General features: G+C 46.9%; 1 protein-coding gene across 2 annotated transcripts; it reads left to right on the forward strand.

Annotated features, from left to right (window-relative positions):
* Positions 1-8,174: 8,174 nt before the first annotated feature.
* NEU3 (neuraminidase 3) lies at positions 8,175-22,936 on the forward strand. Of its 2 annotated transcripts, none has more exons than XM_047753450.1 (3): positions 8,175-8,498; positions 12,047-12,258; positions 19,595-22,936. In XM_047753450.1, exons 2-3 carry the CDS (start codon positions 12,052-12,054, stop codon positions 20,672-20,674), a joined length of 1,287 nt encoding a protein of 428 aa, XP_047609406.1. In that variant the 5' UTR covers positions 8,175-8,498; positions 12,047-12,051; the 3' UTR covers positions 20,675-22,936. The 2 variants fall into 2 exon arrangements, with proteins under 2 accessions (XP_047609406.1, XP_047609407.1); XM_047753451.1 differs by lacking the exon at positions 8,175-8,498 and adding an exon at positions 19,219-19,324 and having other exon boundaries at positions 12,203-12,258.
* Positions 22,937-23,217: the final 281 nt, after the last annotated feature.

The raw sequence follows: 23,217 nt of genomic DNA on the forward strand, positions 1-23,217 counted from the left end.
GCACTTGCCTAGAACCTGTGACCTGTGGGAATACTGTCTGTCCAGCTTTACATACGGAGAGTTCCAAGCTGAGCCTCACTCATACCTAAAACTATAATCAGCTTTTAAGAAATGCTGCTTAGCACACCTTCCTCTGACATGGGAATGTTCCCCTGTAGCCCCACACAGTAGGGGATTGTGGAGCATCACTGGTCAGGACTCGAAGCCTTGGACTCTGTACTCTTCATCCCCATAAACTTTGGATAGGCCATATAATTCTCTGAGCTCCTAGTGTCTTTTTTTTTTTCCTCTAGTGATAATCCTACTTTGTCAGCTCCTTGAAGCTTTTAAAAGTGTGTAATTGGATAATCATTTTTATATGAAGGAGTTACTGTCTGTTAGAGATCCCAGAGCCTGAGGTTAGAGACAGGGAATAATGCCTCCCCCCCACCCCATGATGACTCTGGAATTCTTTCACACCAGTTTTACCTTTTTCTTTACCATATACAATGTATTTTCACATTTTTTAAAATGAGGTTGAATTATGTTGAAATATGTTGTTTTTTTAACTTAATATTTCTTAGGTACTTGTCACTATACATAGGTCAAATGCATTTTTAATAGCTGCATAGTATTCCATAGTAGAAATAGTTTTAACTATTTCCCTATTACTTGATATGTTTGTCTATAGTTTAGTTTTTCACTATCCCAAGGAAGGAAATCGGTTTGGGAGAGTTGGGGGCAGGTAAAGAGGTCCTCAAGTGAGAGACAAAAGACCTGGGCTGTTTCTAGCTCTGTTCTAATTTGTGTCCTTGGGCAAATCTCATTCATTTTCTAGGACTAAGTGTATGAACCTGTCAAAGAGGTTTCAGATATGTATACTTTCAGATTATGGAGGCTCCTTAACCCCCTTGAAATGCCCACATATAAAAACATTTCTGATGAATGTTTTAATCAAATATGAATCCTGTAATCCCTTAAATCTGCCCATAAGCCCCACTTGGAAATTTCTTAGGCTGTATGGATCGCTGAAGATTTTTCCCTGATTCCAGTAACCAGTTAAGGCAGTATCAATTTGATAAATAAAGAACTGGGTTAGCAGTCCAGCCACATGGTCCTCTTGCAGTACCCCCACCACCCCACCTTCCCAATTACGGGATTTCAGGACAGTTTCCCATCACTTGAATGCGCTCAAGCCTCAGTGTGGGTGCCCTGGGTAAAGCTGCAGAGCCCCTCTGGCTGGGTTTTGACACGTTTTAACCGAGTGGTCACTCCAGCCAGTTTTGAATGTTGCTGGGCTATTCTTAACCCTTTTTAGTAGGTCTGCAGCCCCCCTCTCACCAGGAAACCTTGACAGCCGTCACATTTTCCTCCTGGTTCTCTACTCCTCACACCTGTCTAGGGTGGACTTAAGTCTTCCAAATGTTTAAAAATGCAGAAGAGAGTGGGGAAAGACAGCTGTTTTTCATTTGCATTTGCAAATTTGAGCTGCTAATGTGTATTTGATAATTCGTGTTTTTCTATATCTTTAGAAACAAATTTTTTTGCTTCCGAACAATGTTAAGGAATGGAAGAAAATGTAAAAGTTCCTTTGAATACACCCAAGTTGTATTTCTCCTTGAGTCCCAGGTTTCTACTCAATTTTGAGCTTTCTCTTTCCAGCTTTCTACTGTGTCTCCACCCATGACTAGACACCTCTCCTCCCTGACCCAAACCCTGTCTCCCTGTTGGAAGTTATCAGAAAACTGCTAATACCACAGTATTTTTTGTAAAAATATATCCTGTCCCCACTGACAGCCCCTAATGTTTTTAAATAGAATATTCTTAACTAGCCTGAAAGCACACGTGCTCAGAAAACTCCGCTGATATCCACAACCTCTTCAAGAATAATTGACAAAGATTCTTAACCTTTTTTTATGCCATGGATCTTTCACGCCAGTCGGGTGTTGTCTATGACCCGCTTCTCAAAATAATGTTTTAAATACATTATTGCCTGTTCATGAGGATTGGGGAGGTGGTTGTGGGCTCTTAGTACTGGGAGTTGCTCAGAAGCTGTGCTGGATGGTGCTCTGTCTCCTCTGAGCAGGAGGACTTCCTCAGTAATCGAGCAGTCATCCACCCATTGAAACTGCGGACACTAATGTTCATCCCAGGTGGACAGCAGGTTCCTCGTGCTTCCCGACAGAGACACACCTGCACAAGCATGAAAGGAGGGGCGGTCCCTACCTCTGTGCACAGAAACCATGTGAACTGTTAGAACTTGGGCTGGTTTGCTCGGGTGAGGAGGGGTGGCAATGGTAAGTTGTCTTGTAGCCAGCCTCTTCCCATAGTTTATCACGCCAGCCTTAGATCCGTTCAGAGGCAGTAGTAAAGGTGTCAGAATTTTTTTGCAGTGGGTCTTGGCTGCTGTAAGGGAGCTTTGGCTCTGGGAATATTTCCCTGTGACTGACAGACTTTTCTGGGAAACCATCAAATAGTGTCCAGGCTCTTAGTGCCCGGGACTTGGTTTATAATGCTGTGGCAGATGACCCCCTGGAGAAGGAGAAAGCCTTGGGAGAGGCAGTCAGCCAAGAGCCCTGAGCATCCCTGCACGTTCTTGCTTTGTGTGAACTCGAGAGCCTGCCCACTCTTTGCCTGGGCCGTAACTCAGTGTTGTGTTGGTAGTTAGCAACCTGGAGAGAGGAGGTCATGTCTCTTCCCTGGGAGCAGGTTGGCCCACTCTTTACTGTGAAAGTGCTGACTCCCTTAAGCTCAGAGTTTTTTTCCTGTGACACAACCCACTGCAGGTTGAGGCATCCATCTAGACCTACCCGTGACGCTTTTGTTGGGGAGCGGGGATGGGAACTGGCACAAAGGTGCTTCTTACTGCTTGCTGCGCTCTAAGTAATAAAGTTCTTTGTATCTGATCCGGAGTCTCATGTCATCTGCCAATATCCATGAAAAAATAATAAGTTAACCTGTTAGTTTGCAAGTAGGATGAAATTCGAGACCCTCCATGCACTACTCTTGACGATTTGGTAAGAGGGATGGGATCCTGACAAGCCTTTCCAGAAGAGAAAGGTCATGGGCCAGGTGAGGATTTGAGAAGATAATTTGGGGTCTGGTAGTAAATACTGCTGAGTGAGGAGGGAAGTAAGGGTCCTTGGCTGTCTTGCATATTAATGTTTTGAGACTAAGCAGCAAGAGGTAGGATTGAAACACTGCCCAGCTGGTACTTAGGTTGTTGCTTGTTCTCCTTGGTGCAGGAGAAGGAAAGGATGTTTTGACAATGAGGCAGCGAGCCTGTGGCCCCAGGTATATAGTAGAATGGTTGTGATTGATGAGGAAAGGGTGCCCCAAAGGTGAAGTAAGTGGTGTCAGCAGTTAGGATATAGAGCTTTGAATGGACCAAAAATATTGAGAGTTTGTTCAGTCCAAGCAGGTAACTACCTGAAACAAAAGTAAGTACATGACCTGATCCCTCCCTCTCCTTCTCCTGCTTTAAGGAAAGAAGCTGGGTATGTGGGGGGATCTTTGAGGAGGGGAGGGATTCCCCTTTTATAACACAATTGAATATAAGCATCTAAGTCACCATACTACTTTGTCGCTTGAGGACGGAACCCTGGGCATAGGAATGGTCATAAGTGCCAAGGACTGGGGGCAGATCCACAGTGGGGGGGGGGGGGCTCCAAACAAAATAGCATCCCTGAGCCACAGGTGCATGTCAGAGCCAAGAAGTAGGGAAGAGGCAGCACTGATCCCTGAGCAGGAGTCAGGAGAAAAGGCCTTTTCACTGACCCAGCTGCCCCTGTAGGCTGGCTCCCCCCACTCCTGTGATGTCCCCACACTCTTGGCTGGGAGAGTCCTAGTCTCACTATGGCTATAGCCTGCAGCCTGCCTATTTTAAACTGCTTGGTTTGGCTTCCCATGGGGGAGGAAAAAGTGCCTGAATTCTGGTGGGGTTTGGACAAAATTTGCAATAGGAAAGGAAAATCAAAATGAGCTGTAGGGGGAGCCTCTAAACGGATTCAGCGTACTAATATTTTGTGGCTTTCACATCCGTGTGTTATTGCCGTCAGTTGTACATTTGATTGAACTGTGAGTGCTCTAAGTCTCCCATTCAGGGACTACTACGGCATAGAGAGAAGTGGCCTCTGTCTCCTCTTGAGTCTTCCACCAAAAAAACAATATGGAATTCTGAGAAGAAAGAAATGAAAATCACAGCTTTAGTTGCAAACTTGGTGACTGCTGGAGCACTCAGGCCACTTCCCAGTACAATGGTGTATTTTTGCAAATACCAAGTAAAAAAGGAAATTACTATTAGGCTATTACAGAGCTCTTGCTGAAACGAAACATTTAACCCATGGAAGCCATATCAACTCAGATTTGACAACTAACAATAGAGCCCAGCAGTCGCGTAGTCAAGTGGAAATGGCTGGGATGTGGCCAGCCTCACCATCTTAGTTTTCCATGAAAAATGACAGCTATTCCTCAGAGGAAAGGTATTCCCCTCCTGGCTGTGTGAAGCAAAGCTACTAGCTCACTGGGCCCCTTGGTTCAGAGACTTCTCCAAGGGCCTGGTTCACTGATGGTCCGGCTGAGTGGCAAGCTGTCGGCGTCCAGTGAGAATTCTGGAAGACTGACTATACTGAGGGCTTGATCAGGACAAAGGGCTGTATTGAAAACTGCCACCCTTACCTCAGACAATATTCCTAGGACCTGGACAGGTTGTCATTTTTATTGATTCTGGGGCTGTTGCCAGTGACTGGGTCTTTTAGTCTTTCACTTAGAAGATTGCAGACTGTCCAAGATACTCTTCTTCGGGGCCCCAAAATAGAAGTTAATTACAGCTATTAATTGAATTGTCTGGGTCATTCATGGGGGTTTATTCAGAGAGGACACTTTCTTTGATGAGACCAACTATAATCAAGCTTCCTGTACCACCCAGATATCCACCACTGTTGCCTGGATCCATCATCACACCTGACGTGGCATCACACGCACCATCGCAGCCTAGGCACAAAGCTGAAAAGCTTATGCTTCCGACGCAGAGGCTACCACTGCATGCCAGGCTTATGACTCCTGTTTGTCTACCCTTGAGTGAGGCCACTGAGCACAAGACATGGCCTCCCCCCGTCTCCTGGCTTATTGACTGTATCAGACCTTTGGCTCTAGATCTCAGTAGTGCCTCACCACTGTCGACACTTTTTCAGGTTACAGTGTTATTCTAGTCCACTCATCCAGCTCTGACCACACCATTTTGGTCTTGAAACCAATCTGCTTCATGCTTTGTTTTTTGTTTTGCTTTTTTAGGGCCACACCCACAGCATATGGAGGTTCGCAGGCTAGGGGTTCAGTTGGAGCTACAGATGCCAGCCTAGCCACAGCCACAGCAACACCAGATTCAAGCCGTGTCTGTGACCTACACCACCGCCCATGGCAACGCTGGATCCTTAACCCACTCAGCGAGGCCTCATGGTTCCTAGTCAGATTAGTTTCTGCTGCGCCACAATGGGAACTCCTCTGCTTTGTGTTTTGGGGTTCTTTTTTTTGGTCTGTATACAGTCTGACTTTTATTGCAAAAGCCAGTCAATAGTGGGCTGATAGTCAAGGTATTTTATGGCCCTTCAACTCTTTCATTTATAGTTATATAGTAGTGTTGAATGTTGGAACAGCCTACTTTAAAGATTTCTGACTCCTACCTCTCATCTCATTATGGTCAATATATCTTAGAAAGGTCACTGAATATCGCTGACCCTAGAAATCATCACTTCCTCTTTACCACTGTATCAGGGTTCTCCAGAGAAACAGAACTAATAGTATTTGTTTGAGTAGATATAAAGAAATGTATTATATGGAATTAGCTTACATGCTTATGGAGGCCGAGAAGTCCATGATCTGTCTGTAAGCTGGAGATCCCGGAGAGGCAGTGGTGTAGTTCCAGAACGAGTTCAAAGTCCTGAGAATCAGAAGAACCAAAAGTGTAAGTTCCAGTCCAGAAGCAGAAGACTAATGCCCTTGTTTGAGAGCAGTCAGGCAGAGACAGTGAATTCTCCCTTTACCCCAACTTTTTTTTTTTTTTTTTTTACTTTCTAGGGCCACACATGGAGGTTCCCAGGCTAGGGGTTGAATCATAGCTACAGCTGCCAGCCTAGCCACAGCCACAGCAACTCCAGATCTGAGCTGCATCTGTGATCTACACCACACACAGCTCGTGGCAATGCCAGATCCTTAACCTCCTGAGCGAGGCCAGGGATCAAACCCAGGTCCTCATGGGTACTGGTCAGGTTTGTTACTGCTGAGCCACGACAGGAACAACCTGTGCATTTTCTTCATACATGTGTCATTACCAATTATGGTATTGATGCCAGAAAGATGTTACCAAATTCAGGTTCTTGTTCACGGAGCCAAAGAATGAATTTTGAGAACACACAGGCAGCAAGCAAGCAAAGTCTTTATTACAGGAAAGCAAACAGCTCCCAGGACAGCTGGGAGGGGGAAGATGAGTCCCCCTCTCTATTGTCCTATAGGTGTTTTTAATCCCATAAAGATGGGGGTTACCAATATGCGGTCCAGAAAGCTGTGGTTTTCTCCCATTGCCCTTGCCCAGTTACTTCTATCAGTGCTTGTTCAATAGGGGTCTTAGGGGTGGACATGTCCCGTAAGTCTCAGGGTTTCTTTGCCCTTTTCTTCCCGTAAACTGAGTCACAGGGGGTTAGAGATGAATGTCCATCTGGGGGTAGGTACACTCCCTGCAGGAAACAAGGCCTGTGGGATGTTATTCCCTGAAGCCCTTAAGCCACAAATGTTAATCAACAGTCATATCAAAGAATGAAGCCCATGCTCCTCCACTGACTATCGAGTTATTATTCTGCCTCAGTATTATATTTTTACAAACATATGAAAAGATACCGAACACTGGGAGTTCCTGTCGTGGCTCAGTGGTTAACGAATCCGACTAGCAACCATGAGGTTGCGGGTTTGATGCCTGGCTTTGCTCAGTAGGTTAAGGATCTGGCGTTGCCGTGAGCTGTATAGGTCGCAGACTTGGCTCAGATCCCGAGTTGCTGTGGCTCTGGTGTAGGCTGGTGGCTACAGCTCCGATTAGATCCCTAGCCTGGGAACAAAAAGGAAAAAAAAAAAAAAGTTATTTGTTGGGGGTTTTAGTTCTACAGAAAGGCTCAAAGTTATTATTATGTATATTTCTTAAGGAGGAACCAGGGCCCTGCCCCAGGGCTGCACTGCTCCTCCCTGGTCTCTGCCTCCCCTCCTTTCCCTGATTAGCAACTGCCCTTTGGAAATCAGGGAAGGTCATGGAGGCTCAGGCTTATTCCCTAAAAACAATCAGAAAGGCTTGTGTGCCTAACCCCCCCCCCCCCGCCCCCAGAGCAGTAGCTCGGTTCCAACACTAAGCACAATTTCCCCCAGCAATGCAATGCAGCATGTGTGCCACGTTCCTGCCTAGAGTACCCATTAGAGACTCAGTACCCGGTGTTCATTGGAGGTTGGCCATGCGGGCACTGTCTGCCTGGCGTGTATCAAAATTCCAAACTCCCAAAAGGAAACCAGGTGTTCAACATAAGCCATTCTGTATTCAGGCTTTGCACGTGCTACATTCAATAATTGGAAATCTACCATAGGAAGAGCTGTCCTTTCCCTCCTCTTTACTCATTTGCGCTTAACAATATGAACTCATGGGGTTTTATTTTATTCAGCGTGTTATAACCTATACTATTTTTTCTCATACATTTTTATATACGCACACACACGCATATATAAAAATAATAACATCTATCATTTTTTTAAAGGGTGGGCTGCCCAATGCTCTGCATCTCTGAACCTTTTAGCGGAGTCACCTCCGAAACCTGGAACCTTTGCTCAACTCTCAAGCTGTTCAGGGAAGTTTTAGGCGGTGATACTTATCAACAATCCCGCAGCCAATAGGTGAGAGCGCGAGGCCACGGGACTGAAGACAAGGGTGAGGAAATGGAAGGGGGTGGGGCGGAGCCAGGGAGCGGAGCGCTCGTCGGAGACTGAAGTTGGGCCCCAGTTGGAGCGGGTGGTAGTCCGGGGGTCGGAGAGGAACCCGGAAGTCCCAAGCTAACGGCTGGGCCAGCGCCGGGAGCTGGAGAAAGCAGGGTGACGTACCAGGCGGGGCCGCAAGGGGAACCCCGCGGGGCGGCGGGGGAGCGGGCGGGCGGGGGCGGGGCCTCGCCTACGCCCGCCCGAGGGGCGGGGCCGACTCCCCGCCGCAGCCAACGGCAGGTCCCAACCTCCGCCCGCCGCGGCTTCCGCATGTCCCCGCCCCGCTTTCCTACCGGCTCTTCGTGGCGTCCCGGTCTGTCAGCCACCGCACTGTCCTCTATGTCTCTGTCGCCTCTTTCTCCACTTTCCGTGGCCTGTGACCGTGTCCGCAGTCTCGCTCTCCTGCCTCGGTGTCCCCAGCCTTGGGCATTCTCCCGGACGTCGGTATCCGGGACGTTAAGGCTTGGCCTCGCGGCCAGCTCTGCCCCGAGCGAAGGAGTCGGGACCCCACGCAGGTGAGTGGGGCTGGGGAACTGGAGACCCCGACTGTGGGGCACTGTGACTGGGCACAGGTTCGGCAGCATCATGTGGGCTTAGGTAATGCAGCCGCGGGAAATACTGAGTCTAAGCCACCCTAGTTGGCCAGGGTCTCAGACGTAGGCAGAGCGTATTCTCCGCCAGCTCTGTGCTTGCTTTCCTTCGCCTGAAGCCACACTTACTTGGAGATGAAAGGGGGAACCGAGACCCTTGTTACTAGAGAGGACCTGTGGGCCTCAGAGAGCGCTAAGCTGAAACTTAAGAGATCTGGGCCTTGGTCCGGATTTTGTTCCTGATCACTGAGTGGCCTTAGAGGAGTTTATTCCCCTCTATGAGTCCGAGTTTTCCCATGTGTACCAGGAGAGGGGTTTGGACCACGGGGTCTTCAGAGGCCTGGCATTTGATGGGTGCTCCTTAAGTATTAGTTGTTAATAGGGAGGCCTCCTTCTAGGGTTCACTGGAGACTGATTGCAACACGGAGTTAATTGGAGTCTGGAATTACATTGTTTTTTAGGGCTGCAATAGCGGCCTATGGACATTCCCAGGCTAGGGGTCGAATCGAAGCTACAGCTGCCAGCCTAACCACAGCCACAGCAAGCTCAGATCCGAGCCATGTCTACAACCTACACCACAGCTCAGACAATGCCACGTCCTTAACCCACTGAGCACAGCCAGGGATCAAGTACGAATTCTCATGGATACTAGTCGGATTCATTATCGCTGAGCCACAATGAGAACTCCCCTATTTAAAAATTTTAAGGAACTTCCATACTGTTTCCCACAGTGACACATCATTTTGTATTCCCACCAACAGTGCAGTTTTTCCACAGCCTCACCAACGCTTATTTTGTTTCTCATTTTTTCTTGATAGTTGCCATCCTGATAGGAAATGATAGCAATATCGTCTTGACTTGCATTTCCCTAATTATACCAGTGTTCAGTATCTTTTCATATGTCTGTTGGCTCTTTTTTTTTTTTTCCTTTTTAAGGCCGCACCCACGGCATGTGGAAGTTCCCAGGCTAGGGGTTGAATCAGCGTTATGGCTGCCAAACTACACCACAGCCACAGCAACACTGGATTCAAGCAGCACCTACGACCTACACCACAGCTCTTGGCCAGATCTTTAATCCACTGATCAAGGCCAGGGATCAGAACCTCATCTATATGGATATTAGTCAGGTTTGTTAGAGCTGAGACACAAGGGAACTCCAACATTGTTCTTAAAGCTGGAGAAATAGATGGTATTACCTCCATTACAATTGAGGAAACAGGCTTAGAGGTAAAAAGATTTGCTAGTAAGTGTGAAAGCCATTCGGAGTTCAAAGTCCATACTATGCTATATTTTCTCCCAGTAAGAAAACAGGCAGGGCTTGGTTGAAAGATGATTATATGGAGCAGCAATTAATTAATAACTTTGTGTTCTCTGCTAAAATGAACTACTCCAGAGCGGAACCATATCTGAGTCTTCTCTACCCCTAGCTCCCAGCATATGGTTTGGGCCCAATAGTTTGGGTATCGGTGCTAGAGCCACCTCTTTGTTACCTGTGTCATCAACATGATCAGCATGATCACAGTTAATAAAGAGTAACGATAGGGACTCTAATGGCTACAGTGATAGCAAAGCCGTACGTGAAATTTTGAAGACATCAGAATTTATAATACTTTTTTACCTACATTGTGCTTTACTGTTTATAAGGCACTTTTGAGTGAGTTCTTCATTGGATCGTCTTAGGTAAGTATGGTGAGTCACAGCTTTTAAGCAAGGAAGCCAAGACCTAGAGAGAGAAATGGTTAGCACAAGGTTACTCTGTCATGTAACGGCCACTTAAACGTCTTAATTCTCTCAGCCATTCTACTGAATTTTATAAGTGAGGATCTGGAAGCACAGAGGAAGTAAAGGCCATGCCCAGACTGATGTAGTCCTGGCCTGGTCTAACCCTGTGTTCTAAACCATTACACCAGCCTGGCCCAGGGATGGATCCTTGCCTGGAAGAAAGCCTGACCCTCCAGCAGGACAGCCTGAATTGGGGAAAGAGAGATGTATTCAGCTATGGTGTGAGGAAGACAGTTACTGTGAGCCCAGAATTGGAGTGAGGCAGCCTGTTCTTCCGGACTAAGGAGGCCACCTCCCTACCCAGTTAGATAGTGAGCCTTGTTTATTCTCTCTTTTTGAGTTAGAAACGAGTGAAATGAATCATTTACATGAAAAATGAATTCATATGCTAAATAAATCATTCACCTGCTGTCCAAGGCAAAGCTTGTCTTGATTGACACTGGGAGGCTGCAGCTAAAAGCAGTGCAACTTTATTCTTCAGTTCATTGCCCAGAAGGTGTGGTCTAAAATGTGTACTTGATCTTGGCCTCACTCCTACAGCCTGACTATTTTTACAATTAATTTGGAAGATAAGGCTTGGGTGACAGGCTTGATTCTCTCTGGGGGCCTCTGAGAAGTTGAACACCTGAGTGTCTTTGAGACATGTACCTTGAGACTTCAATTTTCAGTGTAATGGCAGGCTAGCTAACCTGTACAGTGTTGGATAAATGTTCATTTATGGTTGAATTTGCCAGAAAGTAAGAGAAAGCTCAAGGGCCCCAAAGACCAAGAGTAAGCAAAACCCTTTACCTGACTTCAGCTCCCTTGGATGTTTGCTGGTCCCACTTACCCAGAAGCTTGGGTTTTAGTAGACCTGCTGTCACAGTGAATAAAAGTATGGGCCTGCACGGGTCAGACTCGGGTTGGAACTGAGATCCCCAAATGAAGCTAGGTGCTTTGAAAGTCTACATCCTCTGACTGGAGTAGGAAAAAGAAATCTCACTACTGACAGAGAGGACAAAGAAGATTGCCTAGGCTTTAGGAGAAGGGAAAAGTTTCCCAGGAAAATGCTTTTTTTTGGCTTTTTAGGGTCAAACTGATGGCATATGGAAGTTCCCAGGCCAGGGGTGGAATCGGAGCTACAGCTGCCTGCCATAGCAACATGGGATCCGAGCTGAAGTCTGCAACCTATACCACAGCTCACGGCAACACCAGATCCTTAACCCCTGAGGCCAGGGATCAAAACCCCCATCCTCATGGATCCTAGTTGGGTCCATTAACTGCTGAGCCACGAAGGGAACTCCCTCCCAGGAGAATTCTTAACCCCAGGCACTCCCTCATGATTTTGGGTTTATATTTATGTTACTTGAATGGCCTAAAAACTCCAAGACAAGCAACTGACATTAGAAATCATCTGAGCTGGTAATACCTCTGAATTCTTGGCAGAAGCACACATTAGAATCTCTGGAGAGGCACTTGACCCAGGCTGTGTAGGATTCCTGTAGAGTCCGGAAGATAGACTTGTTAAATGAGAGTGGTATGTTGCTGGCTTTGTGCTGTGGAGGTCATGATGGTACTTTGGTATAAAAATGTAAACACTTGAGTACATCTGTGCCTCCCAGTGATCTCCAGAAGCGGACTATTAGAGCAGAACTTGTATACAAGCCAGCATTTGGTTGCAACACCCATTTAGCTGCCTCCTCTCCTTGCAGAGGTCATGGAAGAAATGACATCGTGCTCCTTCAACCGTCCTCTGTTCCAGCAGGAAGACAAGAGAGGGGTCACCTACCGGATCCCAGCCCTGCTCTATGTCCCCCCCACCCGCACTTTCCTGGCCTTTGCAGAGAAGCGCTCCACGAGCAGGGACGAGGATGCGCTCCACCTGGTGCTGAGGCGAGGGGTGAGGACTGGGCACTCAGTACAGGTGACTTTTCATCCCAGATCTGAGCCTGCGTCTCGGTTTCTACATTGTTCAGAGCATGTCAGAATCTGTGTCTTTTTCTTTTTTCTTCTTCTTTTTTTTTTTTTTTTTGTCTTTTTGCCTTTCCTACAGCTGCTCCTGTGGTATATGGAGGTTCCTGGGCTAGGGGTCTAATCAGAGCTACAACTGCTGGCCTACACCACAGCCACAGCAACACAGGATCCCAGCTGCATCTGCGACTTACACCACAGCTCACGGCAACGCTGGATCCTTAACCCACTGAGCAAGGCCAGAGATCAAACCCGCAACCTCATGGTCCCTAGCTGGATTCATTAACCACTGCGCCACGATGGGAACTCCTGTACCTTTTTCCATTAGTGAAAGAAAAGCCTTGTGTCAGAGCTGAGGAGGAAAAAAAAAAGCAGTAAAAGCAGTGGCTTTCACTGAGTACTTATCGTGAGCCAGGAGCGCGCTGAATCTCACAGCCGTTCCATGACCCAGAAACTGTTGTCAGTTACATTTTGCAACTGAGGAAACAGGCTCAGAGAGGTTGCTACTTGCTCAAGGTCACACAGCTATAATAAAGCAGTAAAAGCAGACTTCCAACTCAGACACTGACTAAAGGCTTCTTTGGTTCATTGGGTTTAGCCAATGTGTGATATGCTTTTTATTCACATTCTCTTTTTGCCTCCTAAGTCATCCAAAGTAGTAAGCATTGCTCATCTAGTTTTTCTGAGGAGGGATCCTGGTGCTCCAACGGGTAGGTAGCTTAAGACCACAACCAGCAGAAGATGCAGTGGAGGATAACAACACCTGTTCTTCCTCTTCTTCCTCTTCCTCCTCCATGCTTTATGTGGGGTACATATTATTATCTCCATTTTACAAGAGGAAATGGGCTGAAAGTGACTTGTCTTAGGCACACACCTGATAGGTGGCAGAACAGGGGTTGGAGCCCTTGTCCCTAAGTAGCACCTTTTAGAATGACTGCTGCCCATGGGTCTGTGAACTACAGTTCAGATCCCCCCTCCTTTTTTTTTTGCCTCCCCCGCTTTTATTTTTTTTCTTTCTAGGGACACACCTGCTGTTGGCCTAGACCACAGCCACAGCAACTCGGGATCCAAGCCGCATCTGCAACCTACACCACAGCTCATGACAACGCCAGATCCTTAACCCACTGAGCGAGGCCAGGGATCAAACCTGCAGCCTCATGGATCCTAGTCAGGTTCCTTAACCGCTGAGCCATGAAGGGAGCTCCTAGATCTCATTTTTCTCATTGTTGCTTTTTTTTTTTTTCTCAGAGCTAGCTGAAATGAGGATCAAGTGAGACAATGGATTTGAGAGTTCATTATATACATACATACATTTTTTATAATAAGAGGTACTTGAATCCTCCTAACCTGCCCTGATTTTCTGCTCACAGAAATATCACCATTAAAACTTCTATGTCCTAGTTCCCGTTGTGGCTCAGTGGGTTAAGAACCTGACCAGTATCCATGAGGATGCAGGTTCAATCCCTGGCCTTGCTCAGTGGGTTAAGGATCCGCAAGCTGTGGCTTAGGTCCCAGATATGGCTCAGATCCTGCTTGGCTGTGGCTGTGGTGTAGGCCGGCAGCTGCAGCTCCAACTTAACCCCTAGCCTGGGAACCTCCATATGCCACAGGTGGGACCCTAAAAAGAAAAACAGCAACAACAACAACAAACTTCCATGTCCGAAGGGATGCCTTGCTTTGTCTTTACAGTGCAAATGCTGAAGGTGGGTCTTGCCGGCTACACGCACCGCGCCTTTGATTTTGAGGACTTCTGTTTCCCTGTGGGGGAGTTTTTTGCTTTAGGGAATTTCCGGTCCTTGATCTTAGACCTTGTCACGAGTCTTTATTTTGGCTTCCCAGGGTCAAGGCTCTGCTTATATCACTGGTGTCCTGCAGCCCAGCTGGGAATTCTGGCTCGTGGTTTCCTCCAGGCAATGCTGTGGTTATGTTGCCCTCCTTTCTGCCACAGACAGGCAGTTAAGCAATTTTTATCTGTTACCATAACCTCACTACCTGCTAGTCACACACATTCACAGATGTGTCCACTTTAACGCTTCTCTTCTCTTTATTTTATTCACATTCATTCTCTCATTTACTTAATTGTAGAGTCTTAGAAGAATTATCAGCCCAACTTCTTTCCCAGTATGGAAATCTTCTGTAGTTCACTGGTGGCTACTAATAGCTTAGTGGTTAAGAAGAGCATGGCTTTTGGAGTTCCCGTCGTGGCGCAGTGGTTAACGAATCCGACTAGGAACCATGAGGTTGAGGGTTCAGTCCCTGCCCTTGCTCAGTGGGTTAACGATCCGGCGTTGCCGTGAGCTGTGGTGTAGGTTGCAGACGAGGCTCGGATCCCGCGTTGCTGTGGCTCTGGCATAGGCCGGTGGCTACAGCTCCGATTGGACCCCTAGCCTGGGAACCTCCATATGCCGCGGGAGCGGCCCAAGAAATAGCAACAACAACAACACAAAAGACAAAAAAAAAAAAAAGAGCATGGCTTTGGAGTGAGGCAAGACCTATCATTTTTTGGCTGTGACCTTGAATACTTGACTCTGTTTCATTATCTGCAGATGTAATTAAATAATAGCAATTGCATATTCCTAGTAGGAACTCATTAGTCATCTTAAGGTTCTACTTTTACAACTCCTCAAATGAGGAACTTAAGTGGTAAGTGTACTTTCCTCTAATTACCCTTTTGGAGAAGTCCACCTGTACCTTCTATAAAGTCCCTGTTCTGGAGAGCTACTCTTGGATGTACCTTTAAGCAGTGTTCACACCTTCTGTTTTTTGAGTTCAACAGCTTCAGTTCTTTGAGCGGCTCCCTAGGCCACAGTCTTGATTTAGTTTTTAGTCCCTTGAAAACTGATTACTGTCCTTGGATGTGGTCTGGGATGTCAGTGTCTTTTTTCAAGTATGGTAATTAGAATGGAACTTAGGACCCCAAGGATAAATTGACCTGCTCAGCAGAGAGCTGCCTATCCTGTCTTAGATCCTTTCAATACAACCTAAGTTAAAATAGCAGTTACTTTTTTGGTAACTGCATAAGTGTTAAGTAGATGGCCAATGAAAACTTCCAAGTCTTTTTCACATTTTATGTTCTTTTTAAAAGATTTTTAATTGTGGTAAAAGATTTTTAATTGTTGGAGTTCCCATCATGGCTCAGTGGTGAGCAGAGTCGAGGGTGATTTCTCCTTGGATTCTCTGCGTCCAGACACAGTCTTTTCTGTCTCTGACATCCACAGCACTTTCTGTACCTCCTCTTTCTGGTAGTATCTGCAAGGCTCTGGAGTAGCCTCTGTGGGTGCCTTTTCACTCCCCCTTGAGGCAGGCCTGGCTATCCCCTCCTGCAGGTGGCCTTCTGGGCCTCAATTTCCTGAGAGTCACAGGGGACTGAGGTCCCTGCCTCCATCAGTTTAAAATGCAGTCAGATCAGACAGTGATGTGACTTCTCATGCATACAGTTTCCAGAGAGAAACAGTGCCATTTGGGAGCATTTAGGAAGTGGTCTTTGATTGATTGGCCAATCTGGGAGAGCTTTGTGGAGGAAGATGGGCTTCTGCCCAACAATTTAAGTCGACTTTGGTACATGTTTGAAGTTATAAGGCACTCTGGTATGGAATGGGCTGCCCCAAAGAGAGTTGAGTTCCATGTTCCTAGACTAGTTCAAGGAGACACTGAATGGCCTTGTCCACAAGACTTAGAGGAGAATCTTCTGTAGGACAGAGTTAGCACAAAGTCCTTATGATGCCGAGATTCTGTGATCTGAGCTTTGTTTGATATGTTTTGCTCATTCATGCAGGAATTCATTTTCTTTCATCTTGTTTTGGGAAGTTAACACATTTTTACAGCTGAAGGATAAAAACCATATAAAAAGGTGTACATCCCATTCCCAGGCCTCTACCTCCTAGGGGCAGTCACTGCTATTTCAAATGTATGCTTCCAGTGCTTTATACAGAAACAACGAAATACAAGTATGTAATCCTAATACCCCCTTTTAAAATTTTTTCAATGTAAAATGGTAACAGAGATACAGAAAACATAAAACAAGTGTCACATGCATAAAACATAAATGTCAGCTGTGTGTATCGACAAAGCCAACACTCCTGGACTCACCGCTCAGCTTAAGAAATAGACTATTGCCAGCACTGCAGAAGCTTCTCTTCCCATAGGTACTTAGGAGCCAGAGTTACAGTTCTTGAGTTTAGTTTTTTTGGGGTTTTTTTTTTTTTTTTGTCTTTTTGGCATTTCTTGGGCCGCTCTCATGGCATATGGAGGTTCCCAGGATAGGGGTCTAATCGGAGCTGTAGCCGCCGGCCTACACCACAGCCACAGCAACTCGGGATCTGAGCCATGTCTGCAACCTCCACCACAGCTCATGGCAACGCTGGATCCTTAACCCACTGAGCAAGGCCAGGGGTCGAACCCGCAACCTCATGGTTCCTAGTCGGATTTGTTAACCACTGTGCCACGATGCAAACTCCTAGTTTTTTTTTGTTTTGTTTTTAATGTATATATTCTTTATGTTTGGCTTTTTTTGTTCAGTATTCTTGAGGTTTATCCAGATTGTTGTGACAGCTGTCATTTGTTCATTTTCATTGTTACATAGTTTTCCATTGTATGACTGCACACAGTGAATTGAGCCCTTCTACTCTTGTTGCCTGTTCAGGTTAGCCATTACGTGTATAGATACTGGACATGTTTTCAGTACTGTGTGCATATGCACTTTTGTTGGGTTTATATTTACAGATGGGATTACTGGATTGCAGGGTAGGTGTTCATGTGCCACTTTAGTAGATAAAAGCAACCAGTTTTCTAGAGTGATGTTTGTAAGGGCTGGTGTACTTCAGTTTCACCCTTACTCCTGGGGATTTAGCTAAGGTTTTCCAAAGTGTGGTGCCCTTACCAGGACTTCTAATTTTTGTCCTTCTAGCCCCAGAGGGCTTTCAGATGAACTGCTCAACTCTCAACCTCTTTGAGAATTAGAGATACGTCAGAGGAAAAGGTACTCAAAATACCACAGCAGCCTCTCTGAATAAACTTCTCTCAGTTCTTGGCCTATAATTCTTCATGGCCGTTTTTGCTCTCTGGTGCTTTCAGGTGATGCTTTTTTCTTAATTTTTTATCTATCTTAGTTCTTAGTAGAAAGTTTGGTTCAAATTGTTGTAATTGGAAGTCCTTTTCCTTCACATTTTAATTTGTTTTTTCCTCTTTCTGTGAGTTGTCTGATCTTGTTCTTTGCGTAATTCTTCTGGGTTTTTGGAAATTTTCTTACCAGTTTCTAATATCATTTTTAAAATATATTAATGGAAATTAGGTCTTTGTGATGTCTGACAAGGCTTCGTTTCACTTTTTATTCTTACCAGCTCCTCTGTGAGCACACTATTAGATCCTCCATTTAACTGATGAAGAAATGAGATAAAGTGAGATTAAGTAACTTGGTCAAGATCACAAGATAAGTGATGAACGCAGGCTTTGAACTAGGTATCTCTGACTCTCTGCTTGAGGGTTTTTTGGTTTTCTTTTTTTTAGGGCCACACCTGCAGCATATGGAGGTTCCCAGGCTAGAGGTCAAATTGAAGCTACAGCTACTGGCCTGTGCCACAGCCACAGCCCACCAGATCTGAGCTACATCTGTGACCTACACCATAACGGCAATGCTGCATCCTTAACCCACTGAGCGAGGCAAGAGATCAAACCCACATCCTCATATGTGCTGGTCTGATTCGTTTCTGCTGAGCCAGAACAGTAACTCCTCTGCTTTAGTTTTTTGTTGTTGTTGTTGCTATTTCTTGGGCCGCTCCCGCGGCATATGGAGGTTCCCAGGCTAGGGGTCCAATCGGAGCTGTAGCCACCGGCCTATGCCAGAGCCACAGCAACGCGGGATCCGAGCCTCGTCTGCAACCTACACCACAGCTCACGGCAACGCCGGATCGTTAACCCACTGAGCAAGGGCAGGGACTGAACCCTCAACCTCATGGTTCCTAGTCGGATTCGTTAACCACTGCGCCACGACGGGAACTCCCCCTGCTTTAGTTTTTAATGACATTGTTTGAATTGCCTCCCAGGGTACTAGAGGAAGGAGAAAAACAAAACAAAAACAAAAAAAACCCTTAAATTTCCCTTTATTTGCCTAAAATTTCCATATTTGTCTGCTTTGCTTTGCTTCCTTTTCTTTTTTTGGGGGGTGTCTTTTAAAAAAATATTTTGCTTCCATCATGTGCTAGGCACTAGTGATGCAAAGTTATTAGAATAATTCACTTTCTGTATTCAAAAGACTCATAGTCTAAGAAGGGTGCCAATCACATAAAAAAATTACACACATAGCTCATTTTACAGCACTTCACCTTACTGTGCTTCATAGGTAATACAATAATTTTAACAAATTGAAGGTTTGTGGCAACTCTGTGTCAAGCAAGTTGGCACCATTTTTCCAACAGTATTTGCTCACTTTGAGTCTCTTACATATTGGTAATTCTTGAGATATTTCAAACCCTCTGCCAGCAAAAAGATTACAATTTGCTGAAGGCTCAGATGATGGTTAGCATTTTTTAGCAATAAAGTTTTTTGGTTTTGGTCTCTTGTCTCTTGAGGGCCACACCCATGACCTATGGAAGTTCCCAGGCTAAGGGGTCAAATTAGAGCTGCTGCTGCTGGCCTACACCACAGCCCCAGCAGTGCCAGATCCAAGCTGCATCTGTGAGCTATACCACAGCTCATGGCAACACTGGATCCTTAACCCATTGAGTGAGGCTAGGGATTGAACCTGTGTCCTCATGGTCACTAGTCAGGAACGCCAATAAAGCACTTTTAACTTAAGGTGTGTACATCGGGGTGTGACTTTTTTGACGTTATGTTATTGCACACTTCCTATAGTATATAGTAAATAAAACTTAAAAACTGGGAAGCTAAAAAATTCATGTGACTCACTTTATTGCAGGGACCTGGAGCTGAAGGACAGTATCTCCGAGGTCTACCTGTATGACATGTGATATGTGCTGTAACTCTTCTTTGTGTTCAAAGAGGAAACCACTGCTTTGTCTTCGGTAGGGTTGGGGAGGGAGGCTCATGGAAGGCTTCATCAAGGAGGTGACCTTGAGTTGGGTTTGGGAAGATGACGTGGACATCTAGGCAGGGTGGGGAGAGTGTTCCAGACAGAGGAGATTGGAAGGTTCAGTGAACACTTGCGTGTTCACGATTTTATTGATTTCAGTACCATTTATTTCTTATCTCTGAAAAGTGCTAATGCTTTTAATGAGCCTCATGTCTTCCTATTAGTCTTTCACTCCTGCTCTCTCGCTTTTCCCCTTGTTTAGTGGGAGCCCATGAAGCCATTAATGGAAGCCACGTTACCCGGGCATCGGACCATGAACCCCTGTCCTGTGTGGGAGCGGAAGAATGGCCTCGTGTACCTATTCTTCATCTGTGTGCGGGGCCACGTCACTGAGTGTCAACAGATCGTATCGGGCAGGAATGCTGCCCGCCTCTGCTTCATCTGCAGTCAGGATTCTGGCTGTTCGTGGAGTGAGGTGAGGGACCTGACCGAGGAGGTCATTGGCCCGGATGTGGCGCACTGGGCCACATTTGCTGTGGGCCCGGGGCATGGCATCCAGCTGCAGTCGGGGAGGCTGGTCATCCCTGCATACACCTACTACATCCCTTACCGGTTCTCTTGCTTTCGGTTCCTTTACAAAGCCAGGCCTCACTCCCTGATGATCTACAGTGATGACCTAGGAGCCACATGGCACCATGGCAAGCTTATTAAGCCCACGGTGACAGTGGAGTGCGAAGTGGCAGAGGTGACCAGTAGGGCTGGTCAACCTGTGCTATACTGTAGTGCCCGGACACCAAACAGGTGTCGGGCAGAGGCGCTCAGCACTGACCATGGTGAATGCTTTCAGAGTCCAGCCCTGAGCCAACAGCTCTGTGAGCCTCCGCATGGCTGCCAAGGCAGCGTGGTGAGTTTCCAGCCCCTGGAGATCCCAAGTGGGCACCAGGACCCTGCTGGCAAGGACGTTCCTACTGTTCAACAGAGCCCTCTGCTGGGCAGTTCATGGAGGCCAGAGCGGGGAGCTGGAACCCTGTCAGAATCATGGCTCTTGTACTCACACCCAACCAGTAAGAAACGGAGGGTCAACCTGGGCATCTACCTCAACCAGAGCCCCTTGGAGGCTGCCTGCTGGTCCCGCCCCTGGATTTTGCACTGTGGGCCCTGTGGTTACTCTGATTTGGCTGCCCTGGAGAAGGAAGGTTTGTTTGGGTGTTTGTTTGAATGTGGGACCAAGCAGGAGTGTGAGCAGATTGCCTTCCGCCTGTTTACAGACCGAGAGATCCTGAGCCATGTGTGGGGGGACTGCACCAGCCCTGACAGGAACTCTGAGCCAGCTCAAAGCTAACTGGCTTAGGACCCAACTGTTGTTAGAAGGATTGCCCTGGGAGGCAACCACTGGCAGGACAGTGGAAGCCAGGATAGCAGAGGTTCCCAAAGTCTACAGGGAATCCAAAAATGTAATACTCTGCTCCCGACCATTCTTCACTTCTCCTCCAAAGAGCAAAATGAAGATCATGCCATAGCTCCTGCAGTGGGAAGAGCACTGGACTGTGGGTTGAGAGACCACGATGGAGTTCTGGCTCTGTCACTGGCTTGCTTTGGGACTTTGGACATGTCACCTGAACTCTCTGGGCCTCAGGTCTCCATCTGTAGAAAGAGAGGATTGGTTCTGGGATTTTTTTACTTCTTCCCATTCCTAGGAGAGGCCCAGTGCCTGCATGCTCCCTGATCAGCAAGTCCTGGCTGCATATGGGACTCTGATCTCAAAACGGAAGTCCAAGGACTCAGCTTTTCCAATGACTTGCCACTTATCCAAGCATGAAGTTACACGCAGATGTCCCGGCACAAAGGAAGGTCCAGATGGACTGTCCTGTTTTTAATAACAAAACACCCACACCCTTCTAATCATGCTCAGAGCTCTCCAGGCTCTCTAGAGAAGCTGGACAGAACAGGAGAATCATGAGGTCACCTATGTTCTCCAGCTTTGCAGCTCCGCTCAAGCTTCCCTGCCTCAGCCCGCAAGCATTCTCTCCGACAGAGAAAATGAGAAGCTCAGTGTCCCAGTGGTCCTTGATAATGGTACTTCCAGACTCTGATGGCATGACTCCTATGAAAGATGAACTGGAAGTTCATTTATTAGGACAGTTCTTAATGGGAAAAGGACATTCGTTAGGACTGTAAAGCACTGGACAAAACTTCCCACGGTCTCTGCCCTCGAGGAGCTCACAGGTGGTAGGGCTGGAAGAGGAAGAAGATAAATGCAACTGGTGGGGCAGTTTGTCGATGCTGGGCTCTAAGTTAGGAGTGATGGTAGCTCCTAATGTCATTATCTTAGTTGCATCTTCTTGGTCCTGGAGGCACCTGCCCCGGGCTTGTCCACGCTGCTGGGGTTCTCAGTTTGTTTTTTCCAGGGTGCTGTCTGGGCCCATCAGGAAGCTCTCCGGACTCCCAAACCTCTGCATCAGGCCTGTGTGTTTGGATCTACCGAAATCACTGATGGGAAAGGAGGGAATGCTTCTCTGTCTGGGGCTGAACTTTGTCTCTCAGATGAGAGCAGATGGCTGCTCTTATTTTAGGTCATTTCCCCCCTCGCCTGTTACTGTGACAGACATTTCTATCATGAGAGATTTCTTTTTTGTCCCTGTTTTGGGTGGGTATTGCCCTAAACAGGTGCCAGGTACATATATTTGGGTGCTGGGTAATGATCCCGGAGAGCAGGTTTGAGTCATGATGCACAGCCTAGGGGGCCAGGGGTTGCAGACACACCAGTCAGATGGCAGAAAGTCCTACGGCATGAAAGGAGAGATTAACTTCACCAACTCTGCATATGGCTTAAGCCCAGGGCTTAATGTGGCTTTTAAAAATCCCCCCAGGCTCCCATACATGTGCCAAAGTTATCTTCCCAATACCTGGTTATGATCATTCATTTACTCATTTGTATGTTTATCTAACTGTTTCTACAGTTGGGTGCCTGTGCATAATGTGAGGTACTTTCTGTTGCCATTCCCTGTTTGAAAATCATTGCCTGGTTGAAAAGCAATAGCTCCACATGGCCGGCTGAAGGGTGTTTACATTTAGCCTGGCATGTGGGACCTTCAGCAGGTGGGTGAAATGGTGAGTAGTCACCTCTACTTCTTTATGTGCAGCCGCCGTCAGAGAGGACCTCTGTAAAGTTGGCAAGTGGAGAGGGGTGGGGCTCCGGGAGTGGGCAGAGTCGAGGGTACAGGTAGGAACTAGGGAGGGGAGAGAGTTGAAAGGGAGGCCCCCTCCTCGGAGTAGTAGCAACTCCTCCGTCAGCACAGCTTTCCTGAGCATCATACCTCAAGTAGACAGGAATGGGGAGATGGCTAAGTTATACAGCCAGAGTTCAGGGTGGAGGAGATAACTCCTTCGGGACCATCCAAAAAGGGAGTCAAGGAAGGGAGCTAAGTCTAATGCCAGTGAGGACCACAGATGTCCAGTTGTCCTAAGATGTCTCATCCATCTTTCAGTTGCCCTCTTTCTTCTTCCTCTTTGCCTCATGTTTGCTTCTCCTTGAAGACTAGCAGTGAAACTTTTTTTGTATGTGTCCTTTTTTCTTTAGGGCCACATCTGCGGCATATGGAAATTCCCAGATTAGGGGTCAAATCAGAGCTGTAGCCGCCGGCCTACGCCACAGCCACAGCCATGTGGGATCTGAGCCAAGTCTGCAACCTACACCTCAGCTCATGGCAACACCAGATCCTTAACCCACTGATCAAGGCCAGGGATCGAACCTATGTCCTTATGGATACCAGTCGGGTTCGTTTCCACTGAGCCACGACGGGAACTCCAACAGTGAAACTCTTAATAGGTGAAGGACCTATGTGTGTGTTTCAAGTATAGCAAGAAAAGAGGACTGGGGGCAGG

This window comes from Phacochoerus africanus, chromosome 11 (assembly GCF_016906955.1).
Source record: "Phacochoerus africanus isolate WHEZ1 chromosome 11, ROS_Pafr_v1, whole genome shotgun sequence".
NCBI classification, from domain to species: Eukaryota; Metazoa; Chordata; class Mammalia; order Artiodactyla; family Suidae; genus Phacochoerus; species Phacochoerus africanus.

Coding starts and splice junctions, on each gene's coding strand:
- NEU3 (XM_047753450.1), top strand. CDS start 12,052: ATGGAAGAAATGACATCGTGCTCCTTCAACCGTCCTCTGTTCCAGCAG. Junction 12,259..19,594: donor GGACTGGGCACTCAGTACAG/GTGACTTTTCAT, acceptor CCCCTTGTTTAG/TGGGAGCCCATGAAGCCATT.